General features: G+C 38.7%; 1 protein-coding gene across 29 annotated transcripts in view; it reads left to right on the top strand.

Moving 5' to 3' along the window:
• Positions 1-23000, top strand: part of SOX6 (SRY-box transcription factor 6) — a 518699-nt gene that overhangs the window by 434167 nt on the left and 61532 nt on the right. For 25 of the 29 annotated variants that reach the window (XM_006134565.5, XM_025190443.3, XM_089778649.1 and 22 more), the window contains 2 exons: positions 814-1004; positions 11000-11056. In XM_006134565.5, the coding sequence (XP_006134627.1) occupies positions 814-1004; positions 11000-11056 (248 nt within the window). The remainder of the gene's footprint in view (positions 1-813; positions 1005-10999; positions 11057-23000) is intronic. The other 4 variants (XM_075928052.2, XM_075928039.2, XM_075928050.2 and 1 more) reach the window with 1 other exon arrangement.

Here is a 23000-nt window from a genome sequence, read left to right as displayed (position 1 = left end):
GCATTCACATGCAGCAACAACAGGTGGATCAAGTTAAAGCTTCACCACAGCCGCCTGAAATTACCAGTCACTGAATAATGGCTGTCTTTTGGTCTAAAATAAGAGGACTTTATCCACAGTACTAATTTTTACCTACAATAAATACATTTCATAGAGAAATGAGTGTTTGTTTAATGCTTGAAGATTTTTTTTATCTCTACTATATGCAATAGAAAGAAAACAAATATTTCCTCTCAGTTATTTATAGCTTTGGGCATGTGTTAAGGTGATAACTTGCCTACCAACACACTAACTACTATATAAAGTTTCTGGATTTCAAAGCATATTGCAGGGAGTGACAGTTATCCCTTAATAAAGAAACACATATTTCAATAGTAAAACCAGCTGGTGTTCTGCTTGCTTTCACTCTTATAATTTCAAAGATTTCTTATCTGTGTCCAGGTCCAGCAAAGTTTGCTCAACTTTAAGTGTCTCAATGAGTTCAATTGGCAGAGCAGTCACATGTGTAATGGAACAAAGAGGGTCTCCTTCTTATAAGTAAGCTCGACCTATTAATTCAGATGTCCACTGCAGTTGTTTTCAGAGGTCTGCTGATAATGTTTAAGATTTCCAGATCTCACCTCCATTCAAAATATTTTAGGGTCTGCAAATGAAAAAAAAATGTTGATTCTCATTGGTCTAAAGAGAAGATTTTCATTACAACAACTACTACAGAGGTTAACCAGGGTCCACTCTGACAAGATGAAAGCTGACTGCATAGCTGGGAATCTAATCTAAAAGGTAGCCTTAATTAGGTGTGTTCTGTATTTATAGATATCCTTTCCAGTCTTAACTCACCAGCCCTATTTGGGGACCAGGACACAGTCATGAAAGCCATACAGGAGGCTCGAAAGATGAGAGAGCAGATCCAGAGGGAGCAGCAGCAACAGCAGCAGCCTCATGGTGTTGATGTAAAACTACCCTCCATGAATAACATGGGTATAAACAACTGCAGGAATGAAAAGGTATGCATACATATTAGTGAAACAAAAGCATATGTACCATTTCCTGTCTGTATTCATAATCTGACATCAAAATATAAGAATCTATGAATCTGTATATAGCAAATTAGTTAGAATAACAAATTAGCTGATTGAAATTAAGGATGTGAGTGGTCATTAGTGTGACTTGTTCATTGAAGATGATAGTGTTAATCAGCTCAAAGAGCATGTCTTCACTGCTATGGAGATCAAAGGGCACGTCTTCACTGCTGTGGTGATTGATCTGCTGGCATTTGATTTAGTGGGTCTAGAAAAGACCCGCTAAATTGAATACTGAGGTTGCTCCCATCAACCGCAGTACTCTTCACAGTTGTGAGGAATAATGGAAGTTGAGAGAAGTGACCTCCCACCGTGGGAATTGCAGAAACTTGGCTTAAGGCACGTCAATTCCAGCTACGTTATTTATGTAGCTGGAATTGCATACTTTATGCCGACTTTTGGCTGTAGTGTAGACCTGCCCAAAATGAGTAAGCTGGAGAGAGTTTTAGCATGTTGATGTAGTTGAGTATCATGATGGCATAAGATGTATACAGATGTGCTTATAGTTCACATGTAGAAAACAGGAGGATGCAGTACAATGGGATGGAGAAAGCAACAGGGAAAACATTGCACTATGTCCAACAGCATTCAGATAGACGTGTTAACAACGAGGCTTCCCAAGATCTGCAGAAGGGCCCTGTCCTATTTGCTTTCAGGGGTGTTCTCAAAAGAAGAAGTCTCAAAAATTTAGGAAATCTTCAGGAAAACTACCGTGCTCTATGGTCTTGCCAAGGTACCAGAGATCTGCTCCAGGAGCGGGTCCTTCTTCGCTGAACTGCCGAAGCACTGAATCGTATAATTGGCTGGAGCTGTAAGGCAGCCCTTTGCTTGAAGAGTGCTTTCTCAATTATCTTCCCGAGAAGAATGACTTGTCCTGCAATATACATCATATAAGCTATTTCCCCGTAAAAACGATTGACACAAAATCAGTTGTAAGCCACTATATCAGCTGTAAATTTAATTTAACAACAATGCAAAACTATTACACAGAAAGTACTGTGGCCTAAACAGAAACAGTTATGATCTACTTATTAATATACACAGAAATAACACGTTAATTCATTTAAAAATCAGCATGTGGTTTAAATTTTAGAATTTGTTTGTTAGAGTTTGGAAATATAGTTTTTAATGCTTCTAATTCTTAAAGAAAGAACACAATTCACCTAGTAATTCTAAAAAAATGCATGTTATTCAGAGGGACAGTGCAGTATTTTGGGGGACGTTTATATTAGATTGTTCTTATCTGTCAAAAAATTATCCTTCTTTAAGTGTAAATTTCAACATAACAGTAAAAAGCCTGTTAAAAGGATTCCTTTAAACTTTTCCCCATAGGATTAACAATGGTTTGCAAAATAAATTCAGAACCTAATAAATGTTTATTTCTACTAGGTTTGGTTTAAATGATAGCATTTTAAAACACTTAATACAGAATAATGTATGAAAGAAAGTGTTACAGAGAAATTAAATAAGCCGTCCTTATTCAGGCACGATTCTAATTAAAGTTAATGGAAATCCTAATTGAGAAAAACTGTAGGATTAGATCGCAAGTTAAAAAAAAGTCACACCTTGTATGATAAGCCTTGGAATTTTTTTTTATTGAAGCATACTTTGCAAATTAATCCCATGAGTGCCACTGGATCTGTATTTGAAAATATTTAAAACACAGAAAGGAAGGGTAAAATAAACCTTAAAATTTATTTCTACTTTTTAAAATGTGTGTCTAGAAAGTCACCTACTTGCTCTACAAAGTCTGCTCCTCGGGTGATTGCAGAAAAACATTATCAGCTTCCTATATTGACTAAAAAAACTTTTAATTTCTCCTTACGTCTCTTAGCAGAGCCAATAAAACTTTGGAAAAATGAGCTGGAATCTCTTCCTTCATGTGTGTTATCAACAGCATTGTTAACTAATTTTAAATCACAGAATCTTTATTGTTCATGATGCATTAGGTGAAATAACCTAGGTTGAGCTTGCATCACTGCCTTTTAGAAAAAATATCCCTATACTTCTAAACTGAGCAGAGCAGATGTGGAAGTCACTGAAAGAGTATAACCCTGGAACCCACAATGCCAATTTTAAACATAGATTTTTTCAGAGTCGTGCTGTTTAAGACTCTGACAACAAAATTATAGTAAGAAGATTTATCATGAAGACTCACTGTCATTCTGTTGTTTTTATTTATTATAGCATAAGCCACAGAATGAAGCAATGAATAAAAGAAGACAAGGGTGGGGATTATACTGGGATTTTACTACCACACCTCTGACATGTTGTTAGTCTCTCAGCCATGTACCACAACCATAAAAGTAGTGCAGATAATCAAACAATGAGATACAAATTTGCCCATTAAAATTAGGGTCTCTCTCTATCCTCTGTCCCCCAAATAATGAAAATAATTGCATTTAAGAGTAGTAAATCTCATGGAAAATGTGCACATACTTCATATCAAATGTAAAATAGATGTATTTAAAACAAAAAATATTTTAAAAAGTATCATTATAGAATGCCATGGTTTTTTTCACTCTGGAAGTTTACAAACAATCCCTTTTCATTATTCCTGTTTGTGTGATAATTTCCTTTTACTTTACTTTAAAAACTATTCTATACCTACGTCACAGAATGAGATCCCAACAAAGCCTGAGAAATCATAGTTACATTTTTGGATTTCCTTCTTCTAAATGGATCAGTTTGTCTTTTAGACCAAAATTTCAAAAATAAGTAGGCTTTGCTCATGCAAATGAGTAACAAGAGTCTAACACCTAAATGATGACAAGCTAATTTGCAGCTTGGACTGATTGAGTTACTAGTCCTTGAGTTCAGATAACTAACAGTTGTGTGCAGATGATGATGCTTACAATATTAATTGCACAGTTTCTAAGCCTGCGTTGATGCCTTTTTAAATGTCATTTTAAGGCTCAAAATGTTTTGTATTGCTTATAAGCATTAGCGCTGTCAATAAATCGCAGTTCACTCATGTGATTAACTTTAAAATTGTGATTAATTTAAGTTTTAATCACACTGTTAAACAACAGAATACCAATTGAAATTTATTAAATATTTTGGATGTTTTTCTACATGTATATATTCATTGTATTACATGTTGTAATTAAAATTAAATTGTATATTATTTTAACACAGATATTTGCACTGTAAAAATTATAAACCCAAAATAATATTTTCACTTCACCTTATGCAATCTCTTTGGGCATGTGTACACTATGAAATTATAATACAGTATATGGAGATATACCTGTCTCAAAGAACTGGAAGGGACCTTGAAAGGTCAGTGAGTCCAGTCCCCTGCCCTCATATCAGGGCCACATACCATCCCTGACAGATTTGCCCCAAATCCCTAAATGGCCCCCTCAAGGATTAAACTCACAATGCTGGGTTTAAGCAAGCAAATGCTCAAACCACTGAGCTATCCTTCCCCTTTGAAAAAATTGTTTCAAAATAACTTATTTCAAAAAAAGTGCTAGTCCTCATGGAAAGCAGGAGTTATTATTTTGAAATAATCAGCCCGTTATTTCAAAATAATGGGCTTGGTAGTGTGGATGCTCCACTTAATAATTTGAAATAAGGGAATTATTTCAAAATAACTTCCTAGTGCAAACCAAGACTTGTTAAGAAAGTACAACAGTTTTTTTGTTACATAACTGTACTCCAAAACAAAAGAATATAAAATGTTAGTGCCTACAAGTCCACTCAGTCCTATTTCCTGTTCCGCCAATCTGTAAGACAATTTTTTTTTTACATTTATAGGCGATAACACTCCCTTTTTTATTTACAATATTACGAGAAAGTTAGAAGAGGCATTTGTATAGTTGTTTTTGTAGCAGGTATTGCAAGGTACTTATGTACCAGGCATCCTAAACATTCATGTGCTCCTTCATGCCTCAGTCATCATTCCAGAGGACATGCTTCCATGTTGATGATACTCATTAAGAAATGTGTTAATTAAATTAGTGACGGAAATCTGTGGGGGAAATTTGTATGGTCCCTGTTCTGTTTTACTCACCTTCTGCAATATATTTCATGTTGTAACAGTCTCAGATGATGATCAGGAATGATGAATTTTTATGATTTTCTCGAGAGTTGTGTTCTTCATTTTAAGAACACTTTCACTGCATATTGGCCAAAACACAAAGAAGGTGCCAATATGAAATTTCTAAAGCTCTCGACCCAAGCAAGGTTTATAAGAATCTGAAGTGCCTTCTAAAATGGGAGAGATGTGAGAAGTAGAGCATGCTTTCAGAAGTTTTAAAAGAGCAGCACACTTGAAGTGGAAACTACAAAACCTGAACCACCCAAAAAGAAAATAAACCTGCTGGTGGCATCTGACCCAGATGATGAAAATGAACACACATCAGTCTGTTCGGATTATCATTAAGCAGATCGTGTCATCAATATGGACACATGTCCTCTGGAATGGTGAATGAAGCAGAAAGGGATGTATACATCTTTAGCACATCTGGCACATCAGTATCTTATGATGCCGGCTACAACAGTGCTGTGAAAACTCCTGTTCTCACTTTTAGGCAACATTGTAAATCAAAAGTGGACAGCAGTTTCTCCTACAAATGTATACAAACTTATTAGTCTGAACAGTTGACTGAACAAGAAGTAGGACTGAGGAGGTTCGCAAGTGCTAAAATTTTACAGTGTTTTATTTTTGAATGCAGTTATTTTTGTACATTTGTAAGTTCAAATTTCAGGATAAAGAGATTGCAGTACAGTACTTGTATTAAGTGAATTGAAAAGTACTATTTCTTTTGTTTTTTTTACAGTGCAAATAAGTGCAAATAAGTATAATCCAAAAATAAATATAAAGGAGGCACTTTTCCTTCCGTGCTGAAATTGAAATCAATACATTTTTAAAAGGTAGAAAACATGCACAATATTTAAATAAATGGTGTTTTATTATTAACAGTATGATTAATTGCAATTAATCTTTAATTGCATAATGAATCACAATTATGTTTTATAGCTTGATAGCCCTAATAAACAGATATTTGAAAATTGCCCCACTTCCAGTTAAAAAAAACCAGAAAGCTTTAAAGTGCTCACAGGATCTTGGTCGCCAGTAAGAGCAAAGTGAATTAATGATCTGGAATGGTTCATTTTTATGATTTTTCTGAGGGTTCGGGATCAGCTACGGTTTAAATTGACAACATTCTTTGTGCTAATAGTACTTAAGGTGTCATCTGGCTATTAGCAAAGCCAAATTTCTCTACCTTACCTGATGCTATTCAACTGTGGGCCAACATCATGAAAGAAAGCTAGAACAGCAATGGTGACTAATGGTTCTAAATGAAAATATTTTAAATAACCCCAAAGATGCTATATTGCCCATTTTGCTTATATTTAAAAGGCCAAATTCAAGTTTTGCCAGTATGCAGGCAGAAGCATGAGTTATATGCACTGGATAGAGGTATATAGGTTCAGGTTGCAGAATATATGTGGTAAATATACATGTTATATCTTCTGCACACTGTTACAGGAAGCATTCTATTGCCTTACAGAAATCTATGAAGTGACCTCATCAAGCTTTTTGAGGAACCCAAATCATGCATAATATGCCTGTGCCGTGTGTCCCTTCCCCACCACTTTGTAGGTTTTTGGGCATAAGCATATGTGCAGTTGGAAGTCAAAATTAGGTCCCACAAATTCTGCCATGATTTCCTCATTACTTCCATGAACTTCAATAGGAACTGCAGATTGCCAGCCCCTTTAAAAAGCAGTTAATAAATCCTTAGACAGCTGTGGAAAACTCTACATTTTTTGTTCTCTCTATTTCAAATGAAAAAAAAAAAGATTAAGACTACTTCACTTATCCTAATGTAGACATAATAGCTACTATGCAATAGATAGTCTGGACTTGTTTAAAATATTCATTATTTACCCTTGGAGTTGTTTACAGTCTATTGGTCAAAGCCATATTTAGGCACTCAGATTTGACTCAATAAGCCGTAACGGCCCCTTTGGACATGTTATGGTCTGCTGTAATGCAGAGTATTTAGAGACTGTTAAATATATGGATTATTGACACAATAGAGTGTAACAGCTCCTCTAGAGTAGTTACGCTCCATCCCTTCCATGTGGCCACTGCACATGTGCACAACGTTCTGATAAAAACAGATCAGGAAGTTTTTGTAGAAAATCATTACCATTCATGCAGGCATTTTTTTCCTAAAGAAGAAAAATTTATCATCTTAGTATTTTCCCCAAATACCTAGAGCCCTGCAAATCCACAATATCAGCTTTATATCCTCATCTATGGACCACTTTTAAAGATTGCATATTTATATGGATCTAAATTTTATAGCTACAGCCCTTTAAATCTGCAGATACTGGTAGATAATTTTTGCAGGTTGCATGCAGATTGGGTATTTATAGTGCTCTATAAATTTCTATATAAAATTCCTAAGTACAACATCGTATTATCAATTATTTGTCTGATCAGTTTTGTTATTACAGCCATAATGATTGTGAGTGAGTTCATACATCTTTTTGTTTCAAGCCCCAGATTGTTCAAAGGCGAGCACCTTCGTTGTTACCTGATATTCTCTAAACTCAATGACTAGCAACTGACTGACAGAACTCTGTCAGAGTAATGGTTCTTTTTCAGACCAAGCTGCGGGCAATCAGTTTCTCATCTTTTACCAGAATTAGTTATGACTGTCCCTAATTTCCAAACATGAGACACAAGAATAACAGTCTAAAGAAACAGTCATATTGTAGATTGTCATGAGCCACCATGAATCATAAACACTTAGTTCAGAACTGCAAGGATTCATGTATTCTGTTTTGTTTGGGGATTTTAACAAAAACTTAAAGATTTCTTTCCTTTTGGTGCTAATTTCTGATAGCAGAATCTTTAATTATAAATCAAAGGCCAATGTTAATATTTCAGGACCAAATAAAAGGCAAAAAATGTTTTGTACATGAAGAGTTACAGACCTTTCCACTCCCTCTTATTACATCCTAACTCTGTGAGGGCCTGTCTACAGTAGGAAATTATTTCAAAATAACTACATTTGAAATAATAATTTATCTCTGTTAAATGATTATGGCTGAGGAAGATGCCTTTGAATGAAGAGGAAATTAAAAATGAAAATGCCACCAGTCATCTTCACTATATTGCCACAAAGGGCCTTTAAATATCTTGTGAGTTTGGCCATTTTGATAAGCTATTTATGACTGCCAAGAACAAACAGGATTTTTGAAAGTAAGTGCCTAAAATTTGGCCTCTGAGTCCATATCCAGGTACCTGAATGTAAGTGACCTGCTCTCAAAAGTGCTCAGCACCAGTATTTACAACCAAAGCTGTTCTGTGCTCAGCACTTTTGAAATTCACTCCACTTTTTAAGTGTAAAAATATGAATTGAGGAGCCTAACATTATACATCCCAGTGTGAGAAGCTTTGGCCTGACAGTATGTGCTTATGAAATAGTATTTGTAACTACAAAATTTCCATTTGCAAATGTAAGTGTCAGTGCTTTATCCTGTCTGCTTGCACTAGAAGTGCATAAATTCACAATATATTTCCTTAGTAATGTAGAAAGCAAAATAGTAACCCCAGGTAAAAATTTTCTGAAGCGCTCAAGTGACTAGATGCTTCAGTCCCATTGAAAATGCTTTAGAACATTTTATCCCTGAGCACTAAAGTAGTATGTGTCCAAGAGGCAGTAATACATTTTTCTGTAAAATACAGTACATTTTCATCCTTCCCTAATACATTTAAGAAATATCAGAATATCAACCGATGTAACACTGCCCCCTTTTATTAGAACTGAAAAACATGCTAGACTTTATATACTTTGCATTACAGCTTGTGGAATTTTATTTTATTTATACAATTGATTGAGATATTCATTGTTGCACGACAGGATAAGATTAGTTATGAAATCAGTATTGCTCTCCAACAATAAGTGAAAAGAAGGTTGTGATCAAATTGTTCAGCAGGGTGAGTGGGTGTTTTAGACTTAGCTTCCCTTGTAGCATATTATACCATGCAGGTTACTTGAAATTCTTCTGAGGGGCACAGGGAATTCATGAATTGGGATGGCTGCCGTGATATCTATTTGATTATCATGTTCACCTGCAATTGTTTTCTAAATCAGGCTATTCCTTGGATAACAATAGGCCACAGTGTTTTTTAATTTATTTTATTTTTTCTGAATTAAAGGAATTAGATTTGTCTTTGTTAATGTATGTGTATAGGAATTACATTCTAAAAAAACACAGTGTGGAAGGTAGTGCAAGTTGTGGGTACATACCTAAGGACATTCAGGGTACCTCTACACAGCAGGGCAAAAGTCAAATTAATATACGCAACTTCAGCTATGTCAATTGCATAGCTGGTGTCAAAATAGCTTAATTCGGCTTTTGGAACTGTCTACACAGCAGGAAGTTGAAGGAAGAACACTCTTCCTTCGACTTCCCTCACTCCTCATGAAATGATGATTACAGGAGTCAGAGTAAGACATCCTCCATCTCAACAGTATTTCAAAATAATGGTTTGCTGTGTAGATGCGCACTATGTTATTTCAAAATAATATTATTTAATCCGAAATAACACTGCCGTGTAGACATATCCCTAATGTTCTGGAACTCAGAGTTTATAAGGCTTATGTAAGGCAATTCATGGGGCCGCCATTGTGCTGTCCAAAGAAGGAGGAATGTCCTGGGAGCACAGCTTCATCCCTTTGCATTGGCTAGTCCTGTCACAGTAGCTGGGTGAAGAGGGTGATAGATACTGAACTTTTATCACGGGTAGCTCCAAAAAAGTGTATCAAAATCAGGAAGTGCAATGTTAAAGCTACAGGAATGTCCTCCTCCTCCTTTGCTGGAACCGCGGGTGGGTGACAATGGGCATCTCCAGTCCCGAGTCTACCTCCAGGCATAGGGAAGGGGCTGCACTGCACCCCAGAATATGGTGCAGGTGTTCAAAATAGAGGCAAGAGTGGTGTAGGCCTGGTGGAGCTCTTTCACTTTACTCCAGACCTGATCCTGGGTCTGGGTATGGCCTTTGGTGGCCAAGCTATCAGGCATCTGGCCGTAGATATGGGTATTATGCTGTCTGCAGTGGAGATCCCATAGGTTCTCCTCTTCACCCCATACCTCGATTAGGGCCAGGACCTCTTCTCCAGACCAGGATGACACTCATCTTTTGTGTCTCCTGGCAGGCTCCTGGAAGCCCTCTGTGTGCTCCATGGGATGGGCAGGGAGCTCTTGGGAGGCTTGGGGGGTCTGCCATGATGGCCAGATGTCAGGCACTGGTAGCTGCGGTGTGGCTGGAGGCTGTGAGGGCCAGCTTCCTGCCACAAGACCTTTTCCCCTATGTCTGCAGCTTTAAGAGCTACAGGGCAAGAGGAACTATCGAATCCTGAGGAGTGTGGCCAGCAGGCACCTGTGGGATTTCCTGGAGGCCCCTTTTTTAAATAAAAACTCTCTGTGCCACATCCACACATGCCCTCTTCTGAAATAGCTGTTTTGGAAGAGGCCTTATTCCTCATAGAATGAGGTTTACCAACATTGGAAAAAGCCCTCCGTTATTTCAGTTTTCTTTCGAAATAACGCCATTGCAGTGTAGACGTTAGTATTGTTATTCCAGAATAACGGCTGTTATTCCGGAATAATGGTGCAGTGTAGATGTACCCAAAGCAATTTAATGCACTGAAGCGGAGTGGCCACTTTCCAGTGGGCTTCTTGAACTGGGTATGAACCCGATAGCTCATTTGCATAATCAAAACACCTTCTCTCTTAAATTGCTCCGGAACAATTTATAACATGTAGGCACTATTACTAATATCCTACTTTTCCTTTTTTTATATAAATTGTTGTTCAGTGCAGCATACATTTACATGCTTATTCCCTTTTATTTCTAAAGTGCAGGAACACTGTTTACTGTATTTCAGATGCCAGTGCGGATAGATGCCATCACTGGAAGGATATGCATTAGAACTGTAGACACAGTGAGTCCCTGACACATCATGTATTGTATAAATTCCTGTTCTGTCAAGGGTTTAGCAGGGTGCCAAAATATATTTAGTTGCCAGCTCCTTGCCAGAATTCTGTTCCTAGCCTGATGCCAAGCAGTCTTTTTGGATGTTCCTGAATAAGATCAGGCTGGCTTGATGAATTCCTCCTCCTAAGGGATTCTCCTGTCTCAAGAGATTACATGCATGCCGTTTCTCACATACACCCTGTGTTCTGTTCTTCAGTAGAAGCAACCATATACACTACATCAGTGCTGCTAAACATCTTTTTAATGAAGTACCTTTGAAATCCTCCCCTCCTCTCAAAAAAACCCCCAAGCCTACAAATACAAGCAATTTATTGTCCTGAAAGTTGTATTTCCTTTTCTGTTTTTTTTTTTAATTTTACTTTATAGGTGATTGGAAGCCAGCTACATTTAATACAGTTTTCGTTTTTGAAAGAAACTGCTCGAAAACTTTCTTAAAAAAACAAAAGATTGTATTTTATTCATAGTGGTATGTCTTTGCTATATAGAATAGAGGACATGAACCACTTTCCAACACACAATTATACCATGCATCATAGTATTTTTATTGCTTTCAGTAATTTATCAATATTTGCCTACTGTTGTGTACATAAAAAAGATACGTTGCAGGATGGGGAATTAACCATAGCAAGGCCCTGGTCTCCACTATGGACTTATTTAGAAATAACCGCACTTTCAGTTGAATTTATAAGGGGAGTGTCCTCACTGCCACACCCGTTATTTTGAAATAAGGGGTTGCTTAATTTGAAATCTGTACTCCTGTGTTTCTTGGGGAATAATGCTAATTTTGAAATGGGGGAGAGGGATAGCTCAGTGTTTTGAACAGTGACCTGCCAAACCCAGGGTTGTGAGTTCAATCCTTGAGGGGGCCATTTAGGGTTCTGGGGCAAATCTGTCAGGGATGGTACTTGGCCCTACCATGAGGGTAAGGGACTGGACTCAATGACTTCTCAACATTCCTTCCAGGTAGAGGTAATAGTGCAGACACTCCCAATGCCACTATTTTAAAATAACTATTCCCCAGAGTAATTTGAACTAATTACTCCCCAGTGTTTCCTGGGGTTCTAAGTTGAGGGAGCACATCCACGTTAATAGAGTCTGCCTCAGACTCATTTTGAGGTTTCCTCATAGTGTGGACACACTCTTTAGGTTTTGCAAAATCTATGTATTTATTTATTTATTTATTCAAAATATTTTTACCTCACCTCTCTATTTAAAATATTCGAGGCAGCTTACAAAATTTTAAAAACACAATATAAGAATACATACAAAATTTAAATACGAGACCCCGGGGGGACATAAAAAATTGGGAGGTAAGTCAAATTAATTATTTTAAAAAAGGTAGACATGGCCAAGGTGTGTTAGTTTCAAAGAGGAAAGGAGTTTCAGGCAAATGGGTCATTTGCTCAGTTTATCAAACCATTCCCCTTTGTCTCTATCCACATCTCCTTTCTACAGCTACCTGGAAGAGTCTTGTGGGGATCTGCAAAGTCTAATTTAAACAAAGAAAATACCCCAGTAGTCCTGTTCAGAGCAAGAGGACCCTTTCCTTAAGGGCTGTCCTGCATAGGGAAGGAGCTTGAACAGTGTTTATGTGCTTTCTTAAAGCAGGGTCTATGTTAATTCACTCTCCTATTATTGTGAGAATGTCCCTATTGCAGCAGTAGGAACCACCCTGGCATCTGACTCATACCACTTGCAGTTTGGATAGATGTACAGTGGTTTAGGACTCTCAATTGCTATTGGCTACATCAGTGGCTGTTAGCCAAGATAGTCAAGGATGCAATCCCATCCTCTGGGTGTCCTTATAGTTTATACCAGAAGCTGGCACTGAATGATAGGGAATGGATCATGTGAAACTGTCTTGCTCTGTTCACTGCCTCTGAATCCTCTGCCAACTGGCCAGTATCAAAATAAAGGACATTGGGCTACATGGCCGATTGGTCTGACTCAGTATGGCTATTCCTGTGCAACATTAAAAGGGTATTCTACCTCACTACAACATTGGCCTCTTTGTGACTAGCTGAAAAGTTTTCCTCTTCCTAGAATGCTGTGTTGCAGTATGTGGGCACCACAGTGCTATCTGGGAATAGCCTATGCTTTTGCCATCACTGTCTCTCTCCTCTGCTATTTACCCCCCCCCCCATTTTAAAATGTATGTTTGTTTGTTTGTTTGTTTTTTGCTGGGCCTTTTCTAAATATTGTTATTGTAGCAACCACATAATTGTCATCACATTGCTGGTGGAGGTGAGATCTCCATTCATAAATAACAGTGCTCACAATTCCCAAGGTAGAATTTGTATTAAAAACATAACAGGATGTGAAGAGATTTTGTTAAAAAATATTTCTGCTGCACTCCATGTGCACTTCATATATTGTGGCATTGTCACCGGCTTTAATTCTGCCTCAGTCCCAGGACACAATGAAGCTGTATGCCAAACTTTTTTTTAAATAAGATGCACAGTTTATACGTAGTTGTGTTTGTTCATGTGGGGTGGCAGATACAGGGAGGAGGGGACTGAAAAGGATGTGAAAACTGAATTACGAGTAATTCAGGCTCATAATTACTGTTTAACGTTGATAGTGAAAAAAGGCCCCAGTTAGGATCTGGGGCCCATAGAGTTGTGCTCTGAGCAGTGTAAAGGTGGATGGGATTCCTCCCCTTGCCATCTCATATAAGATGAGACACAAAGAAGTAAACATAACAAACAATAGGAAGGGTGGAAGACAGTAACAATGCCAGGATCGCATAATTAGTTAGCAAGCAATGTGCACCACCTAGAATCATAGAATCCTAGGGCTGGAAAAAACCTCAGGAGGTCATTGAGTCCAGCCCCCTGTCCAAAGCAGGACCAATCCCAACTAAATCAACCCAGCCAGGGCTTTGTCAAGCTGGGACTCAAAAACCTCTAGGGATGGAGATTCCACCACCTCCCTAAGTAACCCATTCCAGTGCTTCACCACCCTCCTAGTGAAATAGTTTTTCCTAATATCCAAACCAGACCTCCCCCGATGCAACTTGAGACCATTGCTCCTCCTTCTGTCATCTGTGACCATTGAGAAGAGCCTCTCTCCATCCTCTTTGGAACCTTCCTTCAGGTAGTTGAAGGCTGCTATCAAATGCCCCTCACTCTTCTCTTCTGCAGAATAAATAAGCCCAAATCCCTCAGCCTCTCCTTGTAGGTCATGTGCTCCAGCCCCCTAATCATTATGGTTGCCCTCTGCTGGACTTTCTCCAATACATCCACATCCTTTCTGTAATGGGGCCTCCAGAATTGGACACAATACTCCAAGGCTGTGTCTACATTGACATCCCTTTCCGGAAAAGGGATGCTAATGAGACACATCGCAATTGCAAATCTGCGGGGGATTTAAATATCCCCCGCGGCATTTGCATTTACATGGCTGCCGCTTTTTTCCGGCTTGGGGATAAGCCGGAGAAAAGCGCCAGTCTAGACGTGATTCTCTGGAAAATAAGCCCTTTTCCAGAGGATCTCTTATTCCTACTTGATCACTACCCATTGAGCCCTATAAACTATCCAACCGTTCTGGCCTACGCGGAGTCCTGGAGCCTTGCTGCTTCTGATCATTAGGAAGGAGCTATCTGTGGCCTGATATCCTCTGTGAGGGCGAGTTGCAAATCCTGGTCTGAGGTAACCAAGGTGGACACCTCATGCTTTTAGCTCCCACCTGCAAAAGACCTCTCACCAGACCTACATCACAGCACATATAGCTGAGGATGGAAAAACATGGGGCCTTTTCTCTCTCTCTTTTTGCCAAACAGTAAAGTGGCAAAATTTGCAGATGATATTAACTACCCATGATAGTTAAGAAACAAAGCAGACTGTGAAGAGCTTCAAAAGGATCTCACAAAACTAAGTGATTGGGCAACAAATTGGCAAATTAATTTTAATGTTGATAAATACAAAGTAATGCACATTAGAAAAAACAATCCCAACTATACATACAAAATGATGGGGACTAGTTTAGCTACAACCACTCAAAAGAGAGATCTTGGAGTCATTGTGGGTAGTTCTCTGAAAACATCCCCTCAGTGTTCAGCAGCAGTCAAAAAAGCAAACAGAATGTTAGGAATCATTAAAAAAGGGATAGCAAATAAGACAGAGACTATTATTGCCTTTGTTACAGTCCATGGTATATCCACATGTTGAATACTGCATACAGATGTGGTCGCCTCACCTCAAAAAAGAGAGCTTGGCATTGGAAAAGGTTCAGAAATGGGCAACAAAAATTATTAGGGGTTTGGAATGGGTGCATATGAAGAGAGATTAAAAAGGCTGGGACTTTTCATCTTAGAAAAGAGGAGACTAAGGGGGGATATGATAAAGGTCTGTAAAATCATGACAGGTATGGAGAAAGTGAATAAGGAAAAGTTTTTTACTTGTTCCCATAACATAAGAACTAGGGGTCATCAAATGAAATTAATAGGTAGCAGGTTTAAAAAAAATGTTTTTCTTCATGCAGCGCACAGTCAACCTGTGGAACTCCTTTCCACAGTCGTGTTATGACGAGCAGGACTTTAACAGAGTTCAAAAAAGAACTAGATAAATTCATGGAGGTTTAGGTCCATCAATACTTATTAGCCAGAATGGGTAGGAATGTGTTTGTAAGGACTGGAAATGGATCACAGGGGAGGGATCAGTTGATGACTACCTGTTTCTGTTCACTCCCTCTCAGACATCTGGCATTGTCAGAAGATAGGTTACTGGGCTAGATGGAGCTTTGGTCTGACCCAGTATGGCCGTTCTTATGTTCTCTCTAATGCACAGGGTCTTCTCTCTCTCTCTCTCTTACACACACACACACACACACACACACTCTTTCTCTAGCACAGGATCTATCTGTCTAGCATCTATCTTTATGTTTAAAATATGTTTCAGATTTAGAAGAAGTATTTATGTGTTCCTCAAATTAGCTGAGAAATAAGAATTAGATAAAGGAGATGGAGATGGATTTAGAGATCAGCACAATGCACAAAGATTAAAAAGAAGAGAAAACCCTTGGCCCAAATTAATGATTTTCAGGCTATTTTTATAAACTAGTTTTTCAAAGTCATCTGTAAAGGCTGGCATAAAAGGTAACTAAATGGGATGGAGACAATGTTTAAAATCATCTACTGGGGCTGTTGCAGGGGATATTAAATATTGATTTATCTTGGGTTAAGAATTACACTAAAGGCTTATAGAACAGTTCACCTGGAATACAAATTGTATAGTTGCTTTTAGTACAATGGTAAAGGACTGGAAGTGCAGGGATGAATATGTCATCTACATCATCTGGGTCTCCGCATGTGCAATTGAAAAAAACCCTAGAATTTTAAACTGAACTTCCTCTAAGCATTTCATGCTGCTTACATTAAAAATTGCTTCGTTTAGTCAGTTCATACTGTATCATAACCCACGTCATTGTGTCGTTGCAAATAACAACAATCCACATTTCAAGACTGTTCCAAAATGTACATTTTTAATACCCCAAGCCCTCCTGAAAACCTGATACAAATCATTCAAGTAATCTGACAAATAACACTGTAAGCAATTTTCTGCTACTAGCCACTGCCTTTGGCCAAGCTTTTAGTCATAAAATAAAATCTGGCACAGATTGAACTTAACCAATGAAAACTGATTATGTTCCTTTTTCAGACATACATAGTTGCCAGCTAGTGGTATTGCTAATAGATTTTTCTGTTTGTATAAATGTGCATATGGACACAGAGGATATCCATTTGTCCAAGAGTGACATCAAAACAGTATTTCCTAGTTAATGTTTATCCTTGCTTTTGTTTGTATTGTTTTCTTTAAACATGTTCGCTTGATAGCTGCAAAGGCATAAGTGTTCCAAGACTGAAAAATACATTAAATGTATTTAAATGAGAGTCAGCATGGTGCAGTTGATGGAGCACTGGACAAAAACTCAGGAAACTTGGGTTCATTTCTCAGCTCTGCTGTTGTCTCTAAGAGGGAGGGAAAGATGTAGAAGGGGCATGCTGGCACAGCATGCTTGCTGCTCTAGCCCCACCCCTTCTGCCGAGGCTCCGCTCCTTCCAGAAACATGGAGCACTCCCCCACACCTTGCCCAGGGGCTCGGTGTGGCTCCCCTAGGTTTGTGTGAGTCTTTTTTCCTTTCAGGCTGTCAGGTTAGTTTACGTATAAATCATGTCAGTGTTTTAAGAGGAGAGCAGTGCTTTTTATATTATACAACTCTTGCATGTTGTTGGGAAATTGGACTTCAGAATTGAGGTCTCTAGACAGATGTGTAAGAAAATACTGGACTTATGAGAGTACGATCCAGAGAAATGGAAACTTAGATGTTTAAAGGAAAGCAAACTTTTGGCTGCGTCTAGACTGGCAAGTTTTTCCGCAAAAGCAGTTGCTTTTGCGGAAAAACTTGCTAGCTGTCTACACTGGCCGCTTGATTTTGAGCAAAAGCACTGATGTTCTACTGTCCGAAATCAGTGCTTCTTGCACAAATGCTTTGACATTCTCATTCGGGCAAAAGCCCTTTTCCGGAAATGCTTTTGCCCGAAAGAGCCAGTGTAGACAGCTGAAAATTGTTTTGTGCAAAAAAGCCCCGATGGCGAAAATGGCAATCGGGGCTTTCTTGCGCAAAACCGCGTCTAGATTGGCACGGACGCTTTTCCGCAAATGTGCTTTTGCGGAAAAGCGTCCGTGCCAATCTAGACGCTCCTTTCCGCAAATGCTTTTAACAGAAAAACTTTTCCATTAAAAGCATTTGCGGAAAATCATGCCTGTCTAGACTTGGCCCCCATCTTTGGGGGGAGGGGGGGGAATGATTCCCTGTTTTTCTGTTTTTGATGATAAACCATTAATGTGCTTTTTCATCTATTTTCTTCCTTGGTAGAGATTTTAGAAATGTGATTTACAAACAACTTACTCCAAATTACCAACTTTGCATCCAGTCAGTAGTCCTGCTGACATTAGTGAGAGCACTCATGTTCCTAGTCTTGTGCTGTTCTATCCTGGAAGAAAATTAATCCCTATTTATACAAGAGGGGCTTCAAACTTTTGTCTTAAAGTTAAAGACCTTCACCTGACTTAATCTTGGAAAGCAGGATAAATAACAGAAAGTTGAAAAAAAATATCTCTATGAATCGCCGATAAACAGATTTACTTCCCCCTTATCTTTTTGTTCAAAGGAACACTATGAGATTGATTTTGCAATGTGGCCCTGATTCAGCAAAGCATTTCAGCACATGCTTAATGTTAACCTACAGAGTTCAGTAAGAGTACAGGTTTGACCTCCCTGCTCTGGCACCCTTGGGACCTGACCAGTCCCGAACAAGGGAGTTTGCTGGGCCACAGGATGTCAATTCCTCCTCTCTACTGATAGATTATGGGCTCTCCCTCCCTCTGCCTCTGGGCTCCCAGCTCCGTGGCCAGCTTAGCTGACACTGCCCTGGGGATCTCTGCAGATGTGTCTACACAGCACCCAAAACTCGAAATAAGCTACACAATTTGCACTATGCAAATTGCAGAGTTTATTTTGAGTCTATTTTGAAATAGGCTATTTCGAGCCATCCCTTACTCCTCGTACAGTGAGGTTTACAGGGATGACAAAATACTTCAAAATAGTGGACTCATTCAAAAGACACAGGGTAGCTATTTTGGGATACCTTTGGTATCCTGAAATAGCATTGCAGTGTAGACATACCCTGCCAGACCATGAATGTTTCTGGACTAGAGAATCCTGGAACAGAGATTCAACCTGTACTGTGGATGCTTAAATGCCTTCCTGGATCAGGGCCAGAGGGCTCTGCACCTTGCAGGATCAGATCCTGTAAAAGGCTGTAATTTTTTGCATTCTCAGTGTCCAATTCTTGTTGAATTAAAATTAAAGAAGGGAGCTAGTTGAAAGGTACATCTATCACACAGGCATTATGTATTTCATACTTGATGTGATAACCTTGCATGCAGTAATCTTGCCTTCCTGACACAAAGAGTAAGCAGCACCCTTTCTTGAGGCTGAAATAATCAGAGGCAAACACGGCAGTGATGTGGATACAAGAGGTAAGACACGGCATAATGATGTTATTATCATTGTTCCATTGTCATCCATCCTGATACTTTAGTGATACATTTTTTTTCCTCTGAGCATAACAAAGGATGCCTGAGAATAAACCGAATACGATGCTTCAGGAAACACAAAATAAGTACTTGAAAAATTAAACAAAAAAAATTATAAACCCACAAAAAATCATCCCATATTAATAGAAACTACTGTTCCCCAACTTGGTCAATATGTAAACTGTGCATAGCAGTCCATTTACAATGAAATACATCTGTGTATTAAAAGTTAAGGTTCAGTTCTGTCTGAGATAATATTAAACAGATCAGAGTTTCTTTTTGCAGCCATGATATATCATTGTTTGCTTCAATGCAAATCTAGACAGAAACTTTTAATGTAGCAATACTTGTATTTCCCTTCTTTTTCATAATAAACGTGTAATTACAGTAACACTTGCAATGAAATATACATACATTTAAGTTCAAGTTCAATTTTGTTTGTGTTTTTTTTTTGTTTTCAAAGTCAATTTGCTTCGTCCTGTTTTTCAGTCATTACAATTATTGTCAAAGTCTAATGTAGGAAAAATAAAGTATGTTATCATAGATTGTCCAGTGGTTAGTGCTTCACTGAGGCTGCTTTTAATATAGCTTTTCCTATTATATTGAATTGCATAACAGAGGACCCTTTCATAACACAGACACTCACCGTGGTAGAATTAAAGTAATTGTAAGAAAATCAAGTCTGAATGTCTTCGCTTTTTGTCAGTTTAAAATCTCAAATTTAACCTATATATTTTGTATATGTACTGTTTATAAGACTATGCCATACTGGTACTTGAAATGTGTGGTTCCTGGCATACATGTACAATCTAAATTTCTGTAAATCTGTCAATTTCCAAACTCCTGTGGAAGACAGCTAATTTTGCTTTGTGCACTAGCGGTCTGCAGTTTGCCACAGCAAAACTGAAATTGGTGACTCCTTTTTTCTCTTCCAACAAAATCGTTTTTCTTCTCAGAAAGTACTCTTTTTACTCTTTGTTAAATTAATGTGGCTATTTGCTAATGATGTGTTATCTTGTAGTTATCTTTAAGTATTCAGCCTGGAATACCCACCCAGTGTTTTGCTTGAGAGAGAGAGAAATGGAGTCCAGTTAAACAAGGAATGGAGTCCAGTTAAACAAGGAGCATAGGAATGGAATTCTTGAGCTCTGTCTCCCTGGGACTCCAAGAATGACCAGATTTTCAGTGAAATTCAGTCATAGGCATATGGGGAGAGTCATAGCATTATGGTTTCAATTCAGGAAAGCTTATTCTGTAACTCTGTAGGGATAGTGCCATCCTCTTTCCAGGAAGGGGACTGTTCCCTTCTCATCACAATGCCCTCATGTCCAGGTAGAAGCTGAAAGCTGGAACCAAGCAGTACATGGCACTGGATCATCATAGCAGTAAGAGCTTCCTAGGCAGGGGAGCAGACTCTGGGTCTGGCAGATCCCTGTGGTAGCAACAGCTGTGGAAGGTGGGGCCCAGGAATCCAGGCCTCATTGGCTCAGTCTAAGCCACTGAGGGGAGGGGAGGGGAGGGTTCAGGCAGGAGAGCTACTCTTGGGCCCCCTGACCCCTGCCCAGCCTCAGTGGGCTCCTGGCCTGCAGTGGCCACTCTCTTTGCTCTGCCTTTGGAGCTGAGTGGTTGGAGAGCACCAGCTGCTACAGAGTGGGTGCAGGGGGTGGGAGCTGTGGCAAATTTTGGGGTGGCTATTGCCCTCCCCCCCAACCCTTCAAGTGCCACCCTTGGAACTCTAGTTCAGTAGAAGAAAATGGACTTTTTACTGCTGTGTGGTAATGGAGATACTCGAGTAGCTGGTGTGGTAAAGGGTTATGCTGCCATGCTGCAGGTCCTAGTTTTGTATTCTGCTGGTGGGCCATGTAAAACTCAGTACATGGCAATCCTAGACATAAAGCAACTGATTTGTCCTCATATAATTCATGTCAGTAGTATAGTCAATACAGTTAAAAAAAAAGAAGTAGAATAATCTGTTTCCTGAAGGATGTGTGCTCAGTAGCATGTTTAGTTTAAAATAATATGCTAGCACATGTATGCGTAGGATTAAAAGAAAATGGGTTCATTAAAAGAAAAAGTGGCCAACACTTGATAGTACAGAAACAAATCATCCTCCATCCCCAGAATGCACCAGGCCAGCGATCCACTGATGCTGGGTTGTGAAGTGGGGAGATCAGCAAAGAGAAGGAGGGGGAATGTCTGCTTGACCCCTGCAAGTGAATAATGTGCATCCTGAAACTGAAGACTCAAAAACCTGTATTGTATTGTATATTACAGCTACTATTATTGGCCCTCAAATTATTCAGCCCTTTTAAAAACCAGTGACACCTCAGGTTTCGGGCTGCTTTTGATCTCCAATGAATTCTACTGCTTTATTATATGGTGTGCAAATTGGTAATTCTTTTTGTTTGTTTGTTTTATATTTATCAGCTGTTAATTTAATTGATTAGTCCTTTATTCTCTGGAACCAATTGGGTTTCATTAATCTAAGGCAGAATTCAACAGTTCATTGTTTCAAATAAAAATATCTGCCATGTTATAGTTGAAGTGTATAATTTTACAGTAGAATGCCATGTGCATTTGTTGCTGAGGCAAAGAGTTAATCAGAAAGTGTTCGGATACTGCCGGGCATCATGCCTTTGTGCATGAATAAAAAGTTGGAAACCGCATAAAAGCAGTAGCTGGGCTACCACACAACTGGATGTGCTTAAGTCTGAACGCTTCATAACTCTAACTACTGGGGAGTTGCAAACTTATAAATAACCTTGCAATTGGTTAAAAGCTTATGAAAACCATATGAACAAAGATATAAAGCATTTGGTTGAGGGGGTTCAGTAAATGCAGTAATCCCGTTGAAAGTAATCTAACTGAGGTAGATCCATATTTTAGGAGTGCCTGCAAGTGCTGCTATAGTTAAGGATCTTTCTGGCAATGTTTAATAGGTAGCAGGGGAAAGATTAACAAATACAGTCCTGTCTAGATGGAAAGATTTGAGTATCTGATTTTTTTAAAAATAATTGAATATATTTTGTGTTATTTTAAAAGGCAGCCTTAAAAAGCAATTTAATTCAGTAATTCAAACATGTGTTTTGAGTGTCACTGATAATCAAAGTATAAGTGGATTGAACCTTAATACTCCTTTCACACTTTGTCATTCAAGTCTCATGACATCCACCCCAACAATGATGGATGCTTCCTAGTATTCTTATCTACCAGGCACTTTAAAATCATGAGTCAGTTCCTCCAAAATCATGCAAGTTACTTAATAATCAAAAGTTATTTTAAAAAAATAGGACAGTGAGTCTTCAGTATTTTGAACCTATAATGTTCGGCTGTGTCTACATTGGCACCCTTTTCCGGAAAAGGGATGCTAATGAGACCAGTCGGAATTGCAAATGCCACGGGGGATTTTAAGAGGAATAAGGGATCTTCCAGAAAAGGCTTTATTTTCCGAAAGATCCCGTCTAGACTGGCGCTTTTCTCCGGCAAAGCCTTGAGCCGGAAAAAAGCGGCAGCCATGTTCATGCATTTGCAATTCCGAAGTGTCTCATTAGCATCCCTTTTCCGGAAAAGGGTGCCAATGTAGACACAGCCTTCATGTTTCCAAGGTTTTTCATGCACCCCACCCCCAGCCATAAAAGCTAGAAACAGCTTTCACTGTATTTAAAAAAAAGTGAGATTTGTCTGTGTTAACACAATTCCAAGAGCTGGGGCTTACAGAGACCCAAACAGAGTGAGACTTGAAATAAAATGATGAACATTGATACCACTGGTTCCATTCCCCTGTGACGCCTC

This window comes from Pelodiscus sinensis, chromosome 5, assembly GCF_052426305.1.
Source record: "Pelodiscus sinensis isolate ZL-2025 chromosome 5, ASM5242630v1, whole genome shotgun sequence".
NCBI lineage: Eukaryota > Metazoa > Chordata > Testudines > Trionychidae > Pelodiscus > Pelodiscus sinensis.
The sequence above is the reverse complement of the archived record's forward strand: the minus strand, read 5'-3'. Positions and strand labels throughout refer to the sequence as shown.